Genomic DNA, 22468 nt, shown 5'->3' with positions numbered 1-22468 from the left:
TGCTTGCAGGATTGAAGACTAGATGTCCATAGAAGATGACTGAAAAAACTTGCTTTCTTGCCAGTGACAGGTTAAAAATAACTCTCCACTTTAAGCTGCCTGTAACACCGTTTCCAGTCATGCAAGACCTCTGGGAAAGAGCTTCTCTTTGCTTCAGCGGGAACCTTGTGCATAGTGACCTAAGGAGTTAAATCTTCTGTTTGGTGCCTGTGTTCCCAGGAGTTTCAGTGACTTCTCATTTTGTCTGCCTGGCTTTTTGATCATTTGAGATATCAAAGGGAGCTGGAAGGGTTTTCATTGTCAAGTAGTCCTGAGGACTGGTGGTCAGCAGGGCAGGTGTGACTGGGTGCACAAAATGATCACTGTATTTGAAAATTATATTTCTGTTCTGATGGGAAATTTACCATTTTTTTGGGTTTTTTTATTTTGCTCAGGGAAGAGTCAGAAGTTAATGAGGAAGCCCATAAAACTCCATTTTAAGGTTGCATTCTTTAAGTGATAAAATGAAGGTCCTTTGGGTGAGACAAAATCTGTTAAATATTAAACACAGCATTCAGGATGTCTTTTTTTTTAATGGGCATTTTCCTCAGAAAAGAACACAAATGAAAAATAGGTAATCCTAAGTCTAAGAGGAAGTCTGTCAAAACCTGCCAAATTTGCAGGGTGTTTTGTGTCTCGTGAATAGTAGTAAGGTCCTGGCTGCGATACACTTTCAGTTGGTGTCATTTTTATCCAGTATTGTGGGGGTCTCATTTGGTTATTTCTCTTCGCGCTGATCCTTGATGTGTTGTTTAAAAAAAAGAAGCCTGAGCATATGTTTATATCACAGCTTCTAATGTCAAAATTTTAATTGATTTTCCCATATTCGGGGTTAGGAGGGGGCTGTATCATGTTCCACTACGTCATAAAAACAAAAATATTTAAAATATGTTTCAAATAAAATGAGGGGGGAGAAGAAAAAAATGCTTAACTTAGAAAAGATGTGGGATTCATTAACAAAGGAAAATACTGGCCACGGACCAACGGCAAGCCAAATGTTTTGCCAGCAGTTTGCAGTTCACAGTCATCATTGCATGTCACTCTGCCTCCTGCACCAGCCCCTCCAACCATATATGCCTTCCCTTTAAAGAGAAACTTGTCTGGTTTGAGTTGAATAAATTAATTTGGGTTTACTTAGTTTAAAAACAAAAATATAGAGGGCCCAATTTTATTTCATTATGCCCGTGGGTAAAGCAGTCGAAGGTAATTACGACCGCAGTGCTGGTTGCTCTATCTTAATTAAAGAGGGTTTTTTTGCACATAGGTTTTTGCACAACATAATAAAATAGTTTGTGGTCTGGCTAGCCTCAGTGTCACAAGAGTGTGTTCACTTGAGAAATTGTCCAGCTTTTCCAAAAGCTGAGGCCCTTCCATTCGAGAGGAAGCGTGGAGCTGCTCAGCAGAGCACAGGTAGTTCACAGTCCCTCCGATTTAGCGTAAGGGCACCATCATAAATCACGCAGCAAGCAACCTTCCACACAATCTCGTACACTAAGTGGCATGCTTGTCAGCAGCAATGAATGTCGGCTGCAGTAAGTCTTTAAGCAATAACGTGCTCTAGAAATGTGCAACCCTGGTTACACACCTGTGACCGAACCTCTTATTTTTGCAAACTTTCCTAGTAATGCTTTTTTTGGGCTGTTTGGGATTTTTTTTTGTCTTCTTTGCAAATAAATATGATTTATTGCTTAGCAATTCCTTTTAAAGAAAAGGCATCAAAGACATTTAAATAATGCACTTGGGGTGATGATTAAAAAAACCCTGAACTCAAATCCCAACAAGCATGGCTAAGATGGCCTGTTATTAGAAAAGTCAAAGGAGGCATGTTTGCTAGCTTAATAAATCAAATAGCGTTGTAAAAACACTGTCTCAGGGATGATTAAGGGTAAGTGATTTTCATTACTACATTAAGTTCTCCTTTCTGTTGTGGTGCTTTTTATATCACATCAAGCTTAGCTATTTACTCACACTGCTTTAAAATGCCCCAGCACCTCAATTACTTAAATCGTGACCCGGTGCATTGATTCAGAAAGATGGCAACACAAGCTAGCTTTACTTAATGCTCAGGGACCTGATTGACACAGGTCCTTTCTTTGGGTGCTCTACTCATACAGTTGGTAAAACTGACTGGATTTAGTTTTGCAAATACCAGCAGGCCAGATCCCTGGGTGCCTCAAGCCAGTAAAGTTTCACTGCCCTCAACCAGTTCCCCTCCCCACCTGGTGCTGGTGCTTTACTTCAAGTTGCACAACTTCCCCTTTTCTTAGATTTGGATTTTTAGATATTTAGGGCCACCGGTTGTCCTCAAGCCAGATCACAGCTGTGCTACCTTGCTCATTTGCGAGGGCAAGGTTCACAAATATTGCTGAACCTTGAAAGCAGGGTCTCAAAGTTGGAGTAGGGAACATCCAAAGGGCCCTAGGTGCCTTGCTCAGTGACCAACAGTGGAGTTTTTTCCTCTCAGTCAGGGATCTGGATTCTCCTATGGAGGGGCAAGCAAGTTTAGCTTCAGCTGCTTGGACTGACAGAGTTTCACCTGAGCTTGCATTTGTGGAGGAGAAAGTGCCAACGAGCTGCGTGCTGTGCCCCAAGCCAGGGCTCCAGCCAAAGGGAGCCAAGCCTCCTCTGAAGCACCGCCAGCAGTGGCTGCCTGTGGGACAAGGGGAGCTGGAACGTGTGGTGCTTGACAAAGCTGAAGTCTCTTCCAGCCTCCCTAGGCATGGCCCAGGACCTTGGCAGCGCTGGCTGCGTGGGGCTGGGAGGGTGATTATAGACATCTGGGCTTCCTAGAGGTCTTTGTGCCTGGAATTAGGCATGTGTAAATGGGGAAAATTAGCCTAGAGGTGGACCAGAGAGGCTTCCTCCCCCACACTTAAGTTCAGGACATGAAAATACTGATTTACTTCCCGCTCTGTGTGGTGATACTGAAGCAACAACATCCAAATATGCTTCTAGGATGCAGCTGCCAAAGAAACGTTTCACAATGAACACAGAGGGGCATCCCTGTGGCAGCCTCAGCTGAGGTGCTAATGATTTCATAACCTGCTCTTTTATTATGCAAGCTATAAAACCTGCTGAGATTGTTTGGCATGGGGGTGCCTGCTGCCAGGGCAGGAGCCAGGGCGCAATGGTGGATCGATAATGGGTTTGCATGTGGAACAGATCTGTACTGTGTGTTTTACATACATGGCTCTGAAACTACAAGAAAACAGCCACTTTCTATTTCCATTTGCATTAGAGACTTCTCATGAATATCTGAAATAGACATTTATTGTGACCATAACCTTACCACAAATGAAAATCAGATCCCAAGTCCCCTGTGAAAAAGAAGCTCATTATAATGTATGGAGATGTCAGAAATGATACTGAATGACACTTAACTTTAAATCCCAAACACTGCGCTTGACCATAGCTTAGGGTTAAATCTACAGTGGAAATAAGACCAGGAGCTAAGCAAGGTTTACAGGGGTGGGGGATGTCCCAGTGGATGTATAGCCACAAGCTAAAGAACAAACAGCTGGTTGTATGTGTCTGCCAAATGCAAAGTGTCTTGCATATGTACTGCTGCATTTTCTTCTTTTAAGCCACAGATCACCTTTGAAACATATCCTACATAGACCAGGCCAGATTTGTATGAGGTGTAATGTTGTTGATTCAGATGGTTTGTTGCTATAGAGCAAGAGATAAAGGCAGATTTCCATGTTGTTCTAAAAGGTACACATCTGAACCATTATTCCTAAACACTCAATTTGCTGTCAGATTTTATGTATGAGCCATTTTAAGGACTTGTTGTCTGGTAGGCTAATACCAGGGATAAATCCATGCTTCACAAAATAGAGAGAGCAGGGGGGGAAAACCCCCAAAACATGCTAACCTGCAGTCTAACTTTGCCACTTTTCTTTAGATTCGTCATATTTGCCTTTCCTATTAAAAAAATGAAACAGAACGATAGCAGAAAACGCAGAGGAGAGTGAGTAAGCCATGGCTTCCGAACCCTGGAAATCAGCCATACTCACTGCTGTGCAAATTCCTGCTGCTCTCTGAGCTGAGATCATACTGTTGGAGATGGCAAGTGTATAGAGCACAGATCTGTATCGTTCTTCCATTGCTAAATATTAACAGTAAAAAATAAATGCAGGTGATGCACAGGCTTTGACCGGGCCTATTTATGTGACTGTTGAGATATTTTAAACAGATCAGTCAAATGTCTGGCTCCCGGTGGGCCAAATCAAATAGGTCTGATGTTATTGTAAACTGAGTGGAGCTGCTACTTCGCTGTTTAGGTAAAGTTAACATTTTTTTACATGTTCACCTGCACTGTATTGGTGTGTCTCGGGTTATGCGTGTGACACAGAGTTTGCTTATTTTATAGGAGGCATCTAGAAAAGGGCGCATCTTCTCCTTTCCATTCTCCCTTTTCTGCCTCTTCCCCTTCCCAAGCTGACCGTCCTTTTCCTCTGCCCTCCCAACAGCTCCAAGAAAAGTTTAAAAAAAAAACAGAGAACCCCAAACCCAACTAATTTTTCTTCAATATTAGCATGCTCTGACTTTGTCAGGCCAGCAGGATAAACAAATTACATTGTCAGAGCCCTTCCACTGACAACTCCAGAGTACCCGTTCCCACAGTTTAAATCTGGAAACTCTTAATGCAAATGCTGCAGTTGATTCCAATGGCTATAGTGGCACTTCACTGAAAAGCGGTGCTTTGGAGTTTGGTTTCACAGCATCAGTGCAAGTTGAAATGCCGCTTGTGTTCTTGAACGGCTGAGCCATGTGGCTGTGGGAGGCTTGGGCTGTGTGTAGACGAGTGACATTACTTCAACCGTGCAAAAGCAGCTGGAGAAGTCCTTCTAGCCTGGCCAGTCTGGTCTTTTAAAACTGTTTTTATGCAAAGATGGTTCCTCCTTGCTGAGTTATGATGCTGAAAACTGTGACGTGAATTGCAGAAATGTGCAAAATTTTAAGGTTATAGAGTACCCTCAGAGTTTCAAAATCCACTTAATTCAGTTTTTGACTCTGCTGATCATACTGCTGCTGCATTACTTCCCTGGTATGGCAGCTTTCTAGCTTAAGCACTGTTTCAGCAGTGGTTCTCAAAGGGAAAGCGGGGGCAAAATGAAACAGTGCAAACCAAAAGTATTCACGGGGTGTGTGAACTCTTACGGTTCATGTTAAAGACACATTAAATAAATAATCAGGAAAAAAAGAAAAATCAACAGTATGTTAGTTCATACTGCACACTCTTAGAAGCTGACAGGATGACCTGAGTGTTTGCATGACTGCCTGCTGACCGTTAAGCCCTTTTCTCTAAATTGGTGCAGTGGATGTTGCACAAAGTTCTGTTTTAGGGGAATGTTTCCTCTTTAAGACAACATGTCTCTCAGGACAAAAAAAAACAACAATCAAAAACCAACTGGGAAACACTAAACTGGAAACATCAGTACAAATTTGAAGGTGAAGATGTAAAATAAACTTTTTTTTTCTTTGTGAGATGTAGTGTGTCATTAACATGCGCAAGTCAGCATTTCAGGGTGTAATTTAGGAAAATATCTTCACAGGTATCATACATTTTTACGGGTCTGATTCTGTTCTAAATGACTGTATTATCAGCACTCCTGAGAACTTCAGAGGCAAGAGCCTCATGTCCAAAAGAACACTTGCCACAGTAGCATCAACCTTGCCTTGTGTTTCTCAATGGGACTGTACATGGTGCACAAGACAAATATGCTGAATGCAAAGAGCAGTGGAAAGCTGGATTGCAGATCAGCATATTGGCTTCAGCAATGGTATCAAGAGGAGCAGTGAGGATAGAATTTGGCCAGTGCTTTCAGGAGAAATGCTGTGAATATTAATGGTGATTCTCCTGCTTCACTTCATAAGGGAATCACCACCAGGGGTCAGGAGAAATTACTTGGTGGTAGTCCACAGATGTCAAGGTGCAAGGTGGGGATTTTTGTTTTCTTCTGAAGCATAAGACATAGATCACTGTCAAAGCTTGTTTTACAACTAGATGCGATGCATGTTATATACTGTGTGTTTATGGAGTGTGCGTGCGTGTGTGCGTGAGTGAGATTCCCAGTTGGTTTAAATCCATTGTCTTTGGCAAAGTTGCATGCTGTACACCATTGAGAATGGGCTCTATTGCTGTTGATATGTTAATGCTTTTCTTATTGTTTTCTCAAATTATTGTGTTAACTGGGTTACAGCTTGTAAGCTCCCTTTAATTTTCAGGTTTGTATTTCCTCAGTGATATTTTGCTCATAAACAAGCACATTTTGAAGGTCACCAGGTAGACTAATGTGCAAAGCTCTTTAGGAGGAAAGTTTTGCATATGCTTCTGATTCTCTCATTCCAAAGAATGATTCAAAAGAGAACAGCAAATTCCTTGTAAAAAACTAGAGATATTTGCCTTTTTGTATTTTATCCCGTTTCCACTTGCTTCTACTTAAAACATTTCCTAATAGTAAGTAACCTTCTGCTTTAAGCTGGAAAGTCTGAAAAAAATGTGCTTGGTATCTGAGGTTACCAACCACTTAGACTTACTACTTTTTATTGTAAGTATTGGCTGGTTTATATGCGTATTTTTAAAACTAAGATTTAAGATTTACATGTTATCTGGAACTTGATCTATAACTTGAAAAGCTACTGTAGCCACAATAAGAATGAAAATAACCTTGAACTGTTGAAAATTCAACTCGGAGCACCCAAAGTGGTAATGACTGCAATAGTAGTTTTGTCGATATTTATAAATCAATGCAAACCAGAAACTGGATGTTTTAATTTACTACAGTTTCAGTGTAACTGATACCCTCAAGTTTAGAGCTTTAAGCTTTGTGAAGTGCAATATTATTGCAGGGCATGCATCCAATTTTTAAAACATTATATAGATTGGAGACAGATGAGCTTTTCAGAATTATTTTAGGCCTATTTTGATTGAATGCCTGAGATGCATTTTCCAGTGGAAATTAATTGCATTGCTGTGAAAACAAATGAACTCCAACCTCAAAATTAGCTGCAGGTTCATGCTCGAACCAGTGCTTAAGAGGGAGGCAGTGGGCACAGATAGTGACTGGAAATTACTATGAGATTATACACTTTGTTGCAAGAATAAAATAACCTTTTTTCAATGCCTGCTGTTTTTTGCTGTCTCTCTTAGCGTGCGTAGGGAGAGAAGTTTTCCCATGTATCTGTGGTTGCACATGAGTAGACAATGGCTTTTGCTAGCTATCCCTTCTTCCACTTGCACGCTGCTGGAAACCTTTGCTGGTCTGTGTTGGCACCGAAGTGTCAGTGAAATCTCCAGCAGCCGCTGCCTGTAGTGCTTCTGCCGTTGCTGTGGGGTACTTCTGGAGCACACCGCTCAGTAGTATATGCTGTTCTGAGGGACTTTATTATAAATAGCAGCTAATGTGGTTTCCACCCTTCGGTGAAATTTACCTTAGCTATGTAAAAAAAAAGCCGTAGATGAGTTTGTGATTCCTGTTTGCTTGACTGATGCTCCCAGTTAGTGGTAGCTCCCATTGAGATGCAGGCAGAGAAGACAGCATGAGCTCTTTAAATAATGAGAGCAGACAATGCTGGCTTGGAGGTGATCTCTGTTGAAGTACAGCAGTTCTCCACAATTTTGTTCTTTGTGCCTTGAGATTCACCTCTTCCCGTGCTTCTTGTCATTTGTACTAATACAGCTGTCAGTTGGGATTTTTAGCATGTTGAAGAGATGAAGCGCGTGCAAAGGTTCCTCCCAGGAAATGACATACATTCATTTTGATCTTTATGAAAGTTTGAAAGGAATCAGTGAAGTGGGTTGGGGATGGGAAGAGGGTCACTGAAGATACATAGCTATTTGGCAGCTCTAAGGTATTTTTACACCTGGAGGTGACTTGTTAAACAGGTAATTAAGAATACACTCTCATGTACGTACTCTTCTCCCTCCTCCCCCACTGCCACCCACTGAAACAACCGGCAGCTTTGAGACACTGAGTATGCTTGGGGCTGTGACCGTGGTGGGCTGTGCACAAGTGCTAACTTTTCTCCAGACTGTAGAGAGAGCTTGGCACCGCAGGAGCATGTGCTGATGGCGGAAGTGCTAGGGAAGCAATGAGCATTAACAAGCACAGAGTATCTCTATGGTATTCTTGTTAAAGGATGGGATTAAGAGCTGGATTTTGGTCTGCCGCTGATGTCATATGTCATCTGAGACTATTCCAAGCTTCTGGTTTTTTATTTTACTTATTTGCTATTTTGTTTCAGAAATCAGGTTTGTATTTTCTTATATAACGCCTTCCTTAAAGATTTCTGTGATGTGTGTTACTGCTAAAGTATTTTTGGTGTTGAGGGCAGAATTTAAGTCTCAGTAAATAAATCATCTCACGTATATATATCTACTTGTTTTCCTCACTAGTGACTGTGGGCAAACACTGCTTTCCATAGTGCAGACAGCACAGTTGTGTCTTGTCAGCGTTAGACAGACTGAATCTGTCAGGGGCAGATGCTGGAGTGTTTTTCACTCACTGAGACCATTCTCATTAGTCAAACTTTTTCTGCAAAATTGTCACCAAATCGATGCTTCAGGTCCAACCATAGCGTTATGGCTATGTGTGCTATGAGTTGTATTGCCACATGGTCTTGAGACCCAGCAATGTTTGGAGGCACTGTCTTTGGCTCCATACAAGCTCTAGACTGATGACAATGAACGAGAAGCTGAGGGACAAAGTTCTATTCATTTTTACGGATATGCAGCTGAAGAAATGTAAAGTTTTGTATTAATCCCATTTTGTTTTTTTAACTGCTGGAAGCTCCTTTTGGGGTGCACTGTGTCTTTCTGCTGACAGCAGCTGTGATTCTGTGGGGACTTTAGTCAGGTGCCTGAAGTGAATTTGCCACGATCAGAAACCAGCCTGGGATTTAAGGCTTCACACTTAAGCAGCAATTTGGTGTTTTAATTTTTCCCTTTTCCCACACTCTTTGGGCGCAACAACTTTCCCGCTTTGACTTTTCCAACATTGGATGTGGGGGCACATGCAGGGACATTGAGGAAGAAAAAGTCAAGAGCTATTAAGCTATCGGAACCCTAAGGTCTCCGCAGCAGTCCTGTCTGCCGGCAGGCGTATGAGAAGATCAGCAAGCACATCTTTCTTAGACACCCAGGCAGGCAAACATCTCTGAAACACAGGGGCATGAAACTGCTGCCGCGGCATCCATCATCCTGTGGAGGACAGTGAAAACATGTGCTGTCATCTTTGACATTTTAATTGAAAAGAAAGCTTACACAGATTTCGACCTTAAGCAGTGTGTTTATACAAGTGTATACAGAGAAATAATCTGTCAGTTCAGAGCAGGCTCATTGCTATAGGAGTTGGTTTAGTAACTGAACAATCCAACATTAGCTCACACACCTTGCCTTGTTCCATGCCTCAATAATTTTTAGTAGAAATACTTTGCCTAGAGGCATGCAGTTATTAAAAAAGAGGCTCAGCTTGCTTAAAGTCTGGAATTATTAGCTCATGGTAACAAGCCTGCACTGGAGAAACTGTTGGTTCTTTGTTTTCATGACTTTGCTGTAATTCACCATCTTATTTTCAGAGACAAAATTCTACTTTGTTTGCGAAGTTAAAAAAAGAACAAAAAAAAAAGGAAAAATAAATCACTTCAAAAAGATTCTTTTTTCACTTTTATTATAAAGCAGGGTTTACAAAGTTCTTTTATCTTAGTATTTCTGTTAAATTGCACTGGGACAAATAATAAGGGTAAATAGAAAGAGATTTTTGAGAAATTTGTTTTACCACATTTCCAGTATAGGGATCTGTCAGTAGTGAGTACTCAGGAAGAGCTCTCCAAATACCCTCTCGGCCCTTTAAGAGTAAAAGGAGCTTTTTCTCCATCCTTTTTGCAACCCACTATTCTTTTCAGATGCAAAGTTATGAGGTCAAATAAAAGCCATTTGCACTACTGTAATGTCTGCAAATGGAGTTGCCTGAGCAAATGAAGGTTCCAGTACCTTCAGGTAGCACAAACCTGGCGGAAGAGTTACTTGATGTTCAGTTGTCACTTTTGTCTGGATGCAAGGGTTAGGTTTCTTTCCAGCTGTTGAACTTGTTGACATTTTTTCTCAATGAGCCTTAAATTTTCAAGTTCTCTTGCATTTGCTTGCCAGGCTGGAGTCTTAAGCCCGACCCTTAAAAAGAATGGACATGTTAGAAAGTGTTTGTGTAAGCTTTATTGCTGTTATTATTTCTCGTTTTAAGTCAGCTGCCATTTGGTATGTTTCTGTATTATTGCCACTTTTTTTCTTCAGTGAAAACTGATACAGCTTTATTTGTGGTGATGCAAAATCATTTGTTCTCCTGAAGAATTAAGCTTGGTCCTGTCTGAGCCGGGAGACTGTGACGACAGTGGAATCAGTTTGACATCGTTGCTTGTTTTTATGATCAAATCATGTTTATGCTGCAGCTTTTTGTTTTTATCCCACTTTTTTATTTTATTACAAGAATGTGTTTTTATATGAACTAGTTCTTTATAATCCCTTGAAGCTGCCTTTCGCAGTGTTTCCTTGTTTCGCTTTAACTGTGCCATTATCCTCCACATATCATTGGTGAGTTCCAGCTGTGTGCATAACACTGTGCAGAACATAAACTTCTCTGAGGAGGTTATAGTCTAAGAAACCATTCTAACTTTTCTTATTTTTCTTGTAATGGGTCAGGCAATAAGACCCAGTGAAATATTTAGAGGGAAGGGAAGATTGAAACCAGCAGTTTCTAAGACCTGTAAGAGCCAAAAGGCAAATGTTAATGGGTTCTGTGAGGCTTCCAAGGACCTGCTGGTCCTTGTACTTATGCTGAATTTGCAGAGGTTCCTTAAACATGTGTTCAGGAAATATAGATGGCATTAGCACAATTGGAGTTTCTAAAGGCAAGATTTATCATTGACTAAATCCTGAAGTAGAGTTGGGCCCACTAAATACATGGCAGCAGTGGGGCTGCTGGTTTGGGGGGTTTTCTCCTACGAGCTTGGGTGAAAAATACAGCATTCTTAACAAATTTTGGAGGCATTTTTCCACAGGTTTCTAGTATTTGACTGTACATACATTCATTCTCTGTCTTTTTTGCGCTTTTTTGGGGGGGGGGAGGGGAGGGGGCTTATTCTTTCCCTTTAGTTAGGTGTTCTGTCCCTGTGAATTAAAGTGAGTGAGCAAGAACGCATTTCCAATGGAGTTGCTTTGTTCCCGGTGAACAGCTTCTCACATGAACATCAAGAGATTTGTGAATTGAGAAGTAACATCTCTTTGCTTGCTTTTGACTTTGTCTGTGTCATTTAATATCTGTATGCTGCATTGTGCTCCTTTTGTGATGCTTGTTGCTGAATTCCTTCTACCTCTATGCAACCCTGTAGCTTGTTATCTTAATTGTGCCAGCTCTCCTCAAACACTTACATGGGCTTTCCCTTCACTCTGAACCAAGCTTCTTGTCTTTAAGACTTTTCACAGCTTAGCCTTATCTTATCTCAGTCCTCCAGTTTCTCATTACAGTGTCAAGCATCACTTTCACTTTGCCAGTGTCTTTACCATCAGCTAGTTTCTCTTTCCTAGGCTAAAATCTTTTCTCATCCAACACTGGAAAAATAACTTAAGGTAACACATATATGAAAATATACGCACACTCTGTTTAAAAATCTCTACAGAAAGCATACCTTTGTCTGGATGCTCCCCAAGTCCTCTAAGTTACGAGCCACAATTTTCCCTCTCTAGAGTATTGCCCTTCCTGTGTCTCAATCTTAGTTACTCCCTTCCTCTTGCAAACTTCCTCGATCCTGTCGTTTCTGAGCATACGAGTTACGTTAAAAACATACAAAGAAACAAAAAAGCAACCCGAGGAGTGCCACTACACCGTCTCCAATTCTTTAGTATATTTATTTGCTTGTGTGTTCTGTCTCCGTCTTCTGCTTTTCATCTGTTTTGTGTCTCTAGATAGTAAACATGTTGTGTAAGAATTGTCTCTTATCTGTGTTTGTACAGTGCCACGCTCAATGGGGTCCCGGTCCCGGCTGGGACCTTTGGGCACCACCACAATATAAATGTCTGCTACTGATAATAATAATCTGCCCACATCATGCAGATGTCTGAATTGTCTGAGAAATACAAACAGGGATCTTTACTAGGTTGGCAGGGAGCCATTAATTGTAGGTGCCAGTTTTCTTTTTCCCTGAATATGGTTTGACTCTGAAAAACCTGGCGACACAAACCTCCCACTTCTTGGAAAGCTTGGCGCTCTGGTGATGCTGTGATTAAAACATCGTTAAACATGGGATACGGCAGGTCGGGTGAGGTCCCTGCAACTATGCGAGGTATTCCAAGTACTTGTCTGATGCTTTGTTGTTGCTTTCTTTTGGTTTGTTTTTTCTTTCCTCCTCTGAATGATAAATGAATACATTGAGACTAGACAGAACTGCCCTACTTTTTGGGGGGAGGGAGCATCTCAGTTAATGGGCCACAAATGAGGAAAGCTGTAGTTGGATTGATAGGCTTAAATAATGGCACTGTGGATCAAACAGCAGCAGACCAGCAGTAAGCGAGGCAATCCCTTCAGTCAGTACACTTTTCTCAGGTTGAAACATCCCTTCCATGTCTTTGCCCTCTGACTGAATTTTTTCAAATATTGAAGGCCAAGGACGGCATTTGGGTCAGATACTCTGGCCTCAGTAGCTGCTGTGGAAGTGGTTTGCAGCTGGTCTGTAGAACCACATGCTCCAGTGAACATACTTTTTAGCAATGAAAAGTTTAATTGCGACAATACCTTGTTGTCTATGAGACGTTCAGAGGGTAGATCCTAGCCAGCTGTGCTCATTCTCAGCACGGTAGGCTACTTGGGTGCTTCAGCCTGAAAGCCACCCAAACCACATGCACATACTGACATACCTTGAAAAGATCCAGGCTGCTGGTGTGCAGTGGTTCCTCCTCATTATGGTATCATTGCTGCCTTATATACCCGTGTCTCCCTATTGCTTCCACTGACCCTCCCTCATTTTATCCTTGGTCTATAAGCTTTTGGGGGCAGGACCTCACCCACAGTTTTTAAACCAAGGCTTCTAGGCACTGTTGTAATAAATATATATATATGTACATACATATATATATAGATACACATATATAAAAACGATGAAAGTCTGGGCAAGTCTGTGTTGCGTAACTGGAGCATGGTGCAGGAATCCCTGAGCCAGTGCTGTCCCAACATGGTCAAACGCCACAGCACAATCTGTGGCCACCTGTGGGCTGCTCCTGTGTGATCTGGCTGGGTCTGGAGGCCAGAGAAAGTCAAGATATGAGTTTCTTTGCTCCAGTGCAACTCCATATACGTAAGGCTTACTTTTTCTGCACCAGGGCTAACTAAAGTAGAACAAACCAGGTTGTGGGGTAGGTATTCTTGCTGACCTTGCATGAATGGTACGTGCAGGACAGTAAGAAGAAGGAGAGAGGTTGTGATAAGACTCATTGACCTGAGTCCTTTGCTATAATAGAAGTCTTACTGCAGTGATACTTTAAATAGCGTCTGTCCTTCTACACGTAGCCGTGAATGGTCTAGGTCAGTATTAACCTAATCTCATGAGACCTCAGCAGCAAATCGTCATCTGCAGAAACTGTCCTCGAAGACTTCAATTTAAGGGAAGCCTAGTCTGTTAATAGACAAATGCAGTGTTTAGTCATCAAACAATCTAGAAAACTGGGTCAGATAGGTGTTGCATCATAGCAGACAGAATATTTGGTGTTAATCAGGAAGGCACATAGCGAAGTATATATTGTAGTTATTTGATTACATTAGTCGAGTTATCTTTAATCGTTGGGTAGGGTCATGTGATGGAACATGATCGAGTCACCATGGCTTAGCAGGGTACCGCCCATCTGTTTAAATGTGAGTAAGGATGACTCACGGTGTTAGCACGTGCAGAGGGAGGGGAGCCAACATGGTCAGTTACAGCAGCTTGGCTAGCATGTGGTATTTTACTAAGCCACTGTAACGCTATCCATCCGGGCCACGTACGCCTAAAGAGATAGTGTACAAATGCTGACTGAGACCCCATCATGTCCAACAGCAGGCTCCTGCTGGAACGCGATGAAAATTCTTAAAGTTGGGAAAAACCCCATGGATGGCCAGATTTTCCGTAAGGTTGAGCACCTGCCAGTTCTCTATCTTATCTGTCCTTTATTTGTGGGCTCTTTGCCCAACAACCTATTTATTTAGCAACACAGGTGCCAAGGAATTGAAATCCCTCAGTCAGCAATATTGACTGACAGGCTGCAGCCAGCATCTCCTTAGCATTTACAAAGAGAGGAGCAGAGTTGGCGTGTCCAACATTAAAAACAACAATTATAAACTCTGACTGACTTTCTTTGCTGCAGGATAGAAAGCAACAACAAAAGAGATTGTGTTGTCCTTGGAAGAAGAAATGTCTTAGACAAACTGAGTATCTCAGCCTGTACGATTCTGTGCCATACATGTTCCTCGAGCTCTGTGCGAGTGAGTGCGCACGAGCATGTGCTAATCGATGACCTGTATTGAATGTGGAAACGAGAGAAGTGTCCATGAGTACTGGGCAATGCCAGGTTTCCCCAGTGGGGAGCAGAATCTGGTGTGCATTATGTAGCACTTCTGTTGGTGGCAGGAGTGGTGCAGACTTTTCGGCAGAGGGTCAGCCTTGCAGCACAAGGTTTCTCTGACTGCTCTTCACCCCTTTGCAAAAACATACCTGGGAATAGACTAGCAGAGGTGTAGCAAGGAAAAATACCTGAAGTACGGAGGATTTTTTTCCCCTCTAGCTAAGTCTAATGCATATGCAGACCCCCAAAGCGAAGCAGCGTTAAAGGTGAAACTGGGGACAGCAAGGAAGCTTCTTTGCCATTTTAATAAATACCAATAATTCCCTTTTGCCCAAGTCCCATATTCCCAAACTCATTAAAGCAATTTTGGAAATTTTTTTGGCTCTGGAACATATAAGCAAAACTCAAACCGTGCAGTCCCTTGAGAATCACTTGCACAAATTGCATGGGTCAGGCCAAAATAAGTTTCTGTCAAACATCCTAACACCTAAGCTTATTATGAAACTGGTGAACTGTACAAAGGGTCTGTATGTGGGACAGTCTCAGAATGAATAAGGGAGGGGGGCTGTTGTCATGGTACCTGCTTTACTGTGGTCCCACTGAAAACTCAAGCGGTATTTTTATTGCATGCGTTGCTCCTGCTAGCCAGCGCTGTTCCCGCAGGCTGTGTCTGAGCTGGTGGACCCAGAGGGCTTGTGAGCTCCGGCGGTGGGTGGCTGCACGCCTTGGGATTGTCCCAGGACAGGCAGGAGAGTGCACCAGCGCTTTCTCCTTACCTGTGTGCTCTGCTGGGCGGAAACCTGGGGTGTGTCCCCATAGGGGCTGCAGAACCCCTTGCTCTGCTCCTCAGCCCCTGCAGCATGGGGCTCTCAGCACTTCGATCGGGCAGCCATCGCACGAACGCAAAGGCAAGAGATAGAGATGACCTGTTTGAGCATGGCGTCTGCCGCTCTGCGGGGCTGTAGTTACGGTGAGAATGGACTGGTGGGATGTGGACTTTGCTTGTGGGGGCAAGCACAACCCCTGGGAACCAAACTGAGATCGTTCTCACATTCAGCCTGGTATCTCCCCACTTCTTTCTTTTCAAAGGATCACTGAGTCTGCTTTTCGTGCTTTTTTGACCCTGTCCTAATGATTCATCAGTCCTTCTGTGTGAATGAGTGCTGGTACATGGAGCAGCTGTGTTTTAAGTGGAGAGTAGGATGGGTCAGGGCCTGTGTACTTTAAGTGTATTTTCTTAGCTCACTTTTCCTACACTACATCCATTCCACTTACACCATTTCCACAGCTCTCCAGGTTCTGTCTTGTGCTGAGCTGACCATAGAGTCCACTGTCCCAGAAGCTGATTCATGCTCCCTCGCAGCACTTCTTGCACCCTCTCACAGGGTTACACCACGTATTTGGGAGACATTGTCTTGAGTTTGTTTGGAGGAGTATGAAAGTAATCATAATGTAAAGTACATCATATTCCTCCATCAGCAGATAACCAAGGAGGCATAGGAAGAACTTCTTGTCTGTATCTGAGATACATTTGTTGTTGTTTTGGTTTTGTTATGGGTTTTTTTTCCCTTCTGAATAAGTACTGCATGTGTCTGGGAGGATCTTTAAAACATTCTTCAAAACACAGACTTTTTCTCTCCATGGAGAACCAAGACAAAAGGAGGAGTTCAGTCATGTGCAGCTGCTAAAGAGAGGGCAGCTGAGGGCAGAGGGGTGGGAGGAGCAGGGGTGTCCGGGTGCAAGGGAGCGGGCAGGGCAAAGAGTTTGAGGTGGATTTTGTTGAAGAAATTTTTCGGGGAGGAGCGGGCTTGAAGAGAGTAGGGTTGAAGGACTGGAAGTCCAAGAATGAGCAATACTGGAGAGTTTTAGGGGAGAGGGGATTAGGTGGTTTGATCTGCGGGCAGAAGAGGATGAGACTTGTAGGTCGGAAGAAGCTGGTGTTGCCATGAGACAGGCTTTGCAAGCCTGGATGTGGTGTCTTCCGTATGGGATGTCTGAATCCCATTGCTCACAGCCTTTGGCCTCTTGTCTTGTTGTCAGATAAATGGAAGTGACAGCTAAAGTTAGAGGAGGGGTGTATGTATTCGTCGTTGCCGGTATTGCTTATAATTGGAAAGGCAAGAAGTTAAGTCCCATCATTTGATATGACACGGTGCAGACCAAATGGAAGAAGTGACCGTCTTCCCATCTTTGTGTAATTCATTAATTTTATGATTATTCTTTGTGGCTGGGCCTGCTTTCCCACATACACTTTTTTCCCCCATGCTGTACTTTGAAAAATCCTTTTAAATCTCCTGAACTCCTTTTGCCAAAATAACTCACTGTTTTTTTGTAGTTCATACTTACTGCCTTTACAAGCTGCTTAATCTGAATGTAATTTTGCTAATTTTCCTCCTTTTTTTCCATTTTCTGTGCCCTGATGTAATGCTAACTGGTAAAACCAGGAACCTCACTTTGGAACAAACAGTTGGTAGGTTTTCAGAGGCGAGAACATCAAGAATGAGGTGAAATACTCATTTTAGAGTAGTTTATTTACAGGTGATTACATTTCAGAATTAATTTAAGAGTGTTTAATTTTCTGTCATAGTCTGCAAAACTATCATCCAGATATTTTTGTTCCCGAGGGCTGAATTTACACAACGCACTGATGTGGCATGCCAGGAAATTTTCCTGCTATGTCTGTAGAAATCTTTTGCTGGTCACTGTAAGATGCAGAGGTGCGTAGACTGAGACCAGCTGTTACGTTTACATTCATGTTCTATCATATGGACTATACTGGCACTGTAACTGTTAAATAGTAGAGGGAAGGTGATTCATCTGTTTCTGGAAAACTTTCTGTCCTACTGATTTATGCAGAAGAGGACAAATGCTGGACTGGCTTATCTGCGCCTGCTTGTCCAGAGTTGCTGCTGCCGTTGCTGGTGCCTAGCAATGGCTGGCACGGTAAGGCTTGTTTTAGTCTCTGGAGCCCGTGACAGCTTTCTTTCCTGTTCTCCTAGGCCTGTCCCAGGGTCTCTGTCTTCACTACTGCACCTACACAACCGACAAAGACAGCCTATGCCTGCCTCTATGCCTGGCACCCTGCCCAACCCTACCATGCCTGGATCTTCTGCTGTACTCATGCCTGTAAGTTTTTTGGTTTGGTTTTTTTTGGGGGCGGAGGAAAGTTGTTTTTTTGCTCGATTCATCCGGTGCAGATGTGAAAGTATGCTGGGTTTTCTAAAAAATCAAAGTGTAATGAGTTAAGGAAGCTGGACCTTTTTCACTGCTTCGTCTTACACAAGAGTATTTCTGGTGCAGTTAATGGCGTGTTAATTACTGTGAGAGTGATTAGAAACGGTTTACGTGAGACTACAATTTCTGGTTCTCACACATGGTCATGTAGGTGAGATCAGTACGTCTGTGCTGGAACAAAAAGATTTTTCTAAAGTCAGACAACACGGGAAAGACCATGTACATAAGTTATGCCAGTGAACTCTAAGTAATCCTCTTGTTTGTGGGAGATATTCAGCTAACAAGAAAAAAAAGTGACTTACTTTTCCAGTCTGGTAACTTGCACTTAATTAGAATTTGGTCGTGATCGCTGTTCATCTTCCACTCATTTTTGCAGAGCTGGGAATATTCCCCATCTTCTGGGAGACCAAGGGTGCTTTGCAATTGTAGCTTCAAATTCTTAAAAGATTTTAACAGCCCTTTCAATATAAGACATTTGGGCAGATTAGGGGTGGGGAGTTGAGTACAGATGGCACGTGGAAGAGGGGTCTGGGAAAGGAGAAGTTTCTGTTTCATCCCATGGTGTTCAGTTTGAAAGACAACCTGAGAGCGATCAGCCATGGGAGAGAGGAGAGCACTGCTCATTCTGGCTTTGCTGGAGCAAGGGGGACATTCTGCAGGGCTCCAAAATTCAAGTTTGGCTGCTGTTTGAGCTGTCATTAATAAGTTATTAACTAGTAACTAGTCAATAAGGCTCTCCTGGAATATTGACCAGGAAGTTCAGCAAAAAAATGTAAGCCCTGTCACCATGGGCAGTTTTTTTCTGGCATGATTCCTAAGGAACCTGAAATGGAGCAGACATCCTGCTTCAGTGTAAGCTCAGGGGCTTTGGGTTGCTGCTGGGGAGCCCTTTGGGCAGCTCTGCTTGCTGACGAGCAGGTGTGCTCTGGCCGAGAGCCCCGGAGATGTGAGCATGGAGGCAAGATAGACCCTGTCTGTCAGCACTGGCTGCCCCGGCTGCAGCTCTGCCCCACAGCCCTCCCGAAAGGGCTGCAGAGGAGGCGGCGATGGGAGCTGCTCCTGCCCCATGGAGAGGGTGAGGAGGCTTCTCCCTGCCAGCAGGCAGTGGGATATTGCCCTCTCCCCGAGGCCCAGCACCCATTCTTGCTAGGATCATGGAGGGTGGGAGTCACGGCCTCACCACAAGACATGAAAAAATAGCTCCCCTGCTTGGAATAGCTCAGGGGGATCCAAAGTTTATTTCCCGTATGAGCATAAGATTCAGGGGACTGGCCCAACACAAGGCAGGACGCTCGGCTCCGGCTGAAAGCAGCACCCGAACCCTGCTTCCCACCCCTGCCAATGACCAGAGGTGTAACAGGGCTTGCCTCTTTCCCGGGAGGACACTGCAGGGAATTGTTTTATCCAGTCCTCACTGCCAGGAGGTTTTGCTTGAAAATTGTATCCCTCCCTCTCAGCCTAGTGAGATTAGCTTGCAGAAAGTGCCCAGAATAGCCAGGAGGAGTTCTGCTTTGTTTTTTGCTATCTCAGCAGTACATGAAAGCTTCCCTTACAAGACATATGGAAAACTCTTCTCAGCTGAGCAGTCCGAGTGAAGGAAAAAGAGACAACTCCTTTTCCATATACTCAAGATTGTAGGTTTTTATTTACGTTCTTAACAAGCTAAGTTGGGCTGCACTGACAGGGGAAGCCACAACTTTATACAGTGATGCTTTTAAAAGCACTTAACTCCGAGTGTTGTTATACTGAAAGGGAGAAAATCATTACACAAAAGCACAGACCTGGGTGGCTGCTACATTTGTTTAGTAAAGAACCCTTTTCTTTATAATTGGCTGTGAGTTTTCAGGGCTGATTCTGATGAAACACACGCCTGCCTGCATACACACATGCAATTCACGACACAGATTGTTATTTTTCCAGTCATGACTTGAAGAAATCAAGCTGAGTTCATTTAAGTAGAAACTGAATGTAAATTCTTGCAAATGTCTCTAGACGTTTTCAAACCTTTTTTTTTTTTCTTTTTCTTTTTCTTTCAAAAGATGGAGCGACAAATGTCAATGAACTCCAACATCATGGGGATGCAGGGGCCGAACCTCAATAATCCGTGTGCTTCACCTCAAGTCCCTCCAATGCATTCAGAAGCCAAAATGGTAAAAAGAGAAATTTTTTTTAAAAAACCCATTCTTTTCTTCTATTGCTCTTGCGTACTGGTTACCCAGACAGCGGGGTATGTAGCCAGACACTGCTTACTTCATTCTTAGTCATATGTTATGCTCTTTTTTAATACGCTGCATTAAATTGCCTTTGTGTCTGTGAACTTTCAAGATGTTCCTAGTCCTAGCTGAACTGTCGGTGAGAGGGAACTGAAGTGAAGGGTGGGTTGTCTGATCCATACTGTGTTAAATAGGCTGTTTGGTGCAGATTAGAAGAATTTAAGCAAATGGTCTGGCTGGTTCTCTGATGGTGTCTGTGCTCTGCAACTTGGCTTAAAGAAAATTGTCAGTTAATAAAGAGTGAAGTAAAAAGTGTCTCATGTGGAAGGAGTGTACATAGTCCTTTTTTTTTTCGGATAGGCACACAGAGTGCCAGAGTAATGGCAGTGTTAGAAAAGCAGACCGAGCAATGTATTTAAAACTGAGATATTTTCTTTTGCTTGAGTGCAACAAAGGTGTTGCTGTCAAAAAGAAGAGTCAGAATTTGGACAAAAATAATTCATGTATACAAGTCAAATGTCATAGTGTTTTTTAAAGTTGTTGTATGTCTTACAAGGTCAAGGCTTCCCAGGCATATGTACTGGTATAGGATTAATGTAGGTAAACTAAACCGCAAATGGGCATTTGCAAATTTTCCCCAGCTTTATATATATGCACTCTCATGAAAGTATTCGGCACTAATATCCCTGGAACCAAGTTCATCCATGTAGAAACACTTAGGCTTTTTCAGTTTCAGAACTGCCATTTGCTGGTTTGTGGAAATACAAGGACAGAATTTTGCAGTTTAACTCTGTAGGGTTTTTATCCTCTCAAGATACCTCATCATAGTGGAAAACAGGAATAACTTCACTGAACTTCTTTCAGTGGCATTTCGCCAAGGTAAAACTGTCACAGGTGAGAGAATGAAATCAAGCCGGCAAAGATTAGGCAACTACACGTTTTTATATATTTCTGCTTTGCATGACTGGTACAGCTTTTGAAGTTGTTGTCATCTATCCTGAGGCAAAGAGAATATCTCTTGTCTATAGGTACGGTGCATACAAGAGACTCTCGGTTAAGAACAGCAACATATATGAGCTTATTCCATCTCTGTTTTCTGACTGGATAGGTCATGCCTTCGCCTCACTGTTGGTCTGGGTTAGGCTGTTAACCCAATCTCTGTTAACACCCCGTCTCAAACCACACTCCGTAAACATGCAGCCAGTTGGCCAGAAGAAGAGCGATAGCCAAAAATGCTGGCTCCCCCAGCCAAGGAAAACCTGTGGTCAAGACTTCTCTCTCTGCTGTACCACACAGTGACGATGACATGCCAAATGGCAACAGCATCTGCAGCAGAGCTTGTTAAAAACTTTTTGGAATAGGCAAGTGTTTTTTCAACTCAAGCATAGCTGAGCCAAGCTAAATACTCCTTGGCTGAATAAATCTAAAACTGGCATCTATTTTTGGGACTAAAGGTTCTGTAGTTTACTCTCCCCCCACTACCCCCTGCCTTTTTTTTTACTGGAAGTGTGAGGCTACTTAAGAACAAGATTAAATTATTGGTTCATGTGGTGAGAATTCTGTGCTTTAGTAGCTGAAACTGTACATTAATACAAATTACCTTTTAATCTGGATAAGCAGGTTTTGTCCCTAAACCTAACGTATGAAGTCACGGTTCTGTCAGACAGAAATTGCTATCAATTCCAAAACACAGTATAGTGAACAAGCAGCCCCTTTGCTTCTCAGGGGCTGTCTGCCACTCTTCCAGAGGTGGAAAAAGTCCACATGCATTAAGTCTTAAGAGTAAGAGGCATAATTGAGAGCTCCAGGACTTTTCTTCTTTTCAAATACATTTATTTTTAATATTCTAATTCTGCTTCTATACTTCGTTTTCTGTTTGAGCACACATGCAATGTGAAAAGCCTCTTCGTTTAGCCACTGCTTTAAGGAATACGAATCTATTAACAATACTTTGCATGAATACAAAGTGGAAAAAATGTAGGAAATATTCAGAGCAAAATTATTTCTTACATGTAAGTTCATGAATTTTTAATCTGAATCATCTGTATTGCAGGCATGTTTGTTCTTATTGTTAACTATTTCACTTCATTCTCAAAGCATGAGACTTTGCATACTCTGGTGACTTTTTTATAAAAGTTGAAAACGGGTGTGCGTAGTACCTTACTGGATTGCGTCCTGCATTAGGCAGGAATTTCAGATTTCCCCAGATTCTGCTAATACTATTACTGCTGGTGCATCCAGCACGGCATATGTTCTCTTTGGCTGGCCCCACTCTGCAAAGAATATATGTGTTGAACACTAGGCAGAGTCATCTAAGCTGCTTGCAGCTGATGACTGCAGTATCTGGAGAAGTTTGGGGGACTTTGGGCCTGATTCATCAGCTGTCCAAATCCAT

General features: G+C 42.6%; 1 protein-coding gene across 2 annotated transcripts in view; it reads left to right on the top strand.

Moving 5' to 3' along the window:
• Positions 1 to 22468, top strand: part of CREB5 (cAMP responsive element binding protein 5) — a 255855-nt gene that overhangs the window by 165668 nt on the left and 67719 nt on the right. For both annotated transcript variants that reach the window (XM_075417436.1, XM_075417435.1), the window contains 2 exons: positions 17626 to 17752; positions 19900 to 20010. In XM_075417436.1, the coding sequence (XP_075273551.1) occupies positions 17626 to 17752; positions 19900 to 20010 (238 nt within the window). The remainder of the gene's footprint in view (positions 1 to 17625; positions 17753 to 19899; positions 20011 to 22468) is intronic.

Source organism: Opisthocomus hoazin, chromosome 4 (genome assembly GCF_030867145.1).
Source record: "Opisthocomus hoazin isolate bOpiHoa1 chromosome 4, bOpiHoa1.hap1, whole genome shotgun sequence".
NCBI lineage: Eukaryota > Metazoa > Chordata > Aves > Opisthocomiformes > Opisthocomidae > Opisthocomus > Opisthocomus hoazin.
This window is presented reverse-complemented; position numbering and strand designations above follow the sequence as displayed.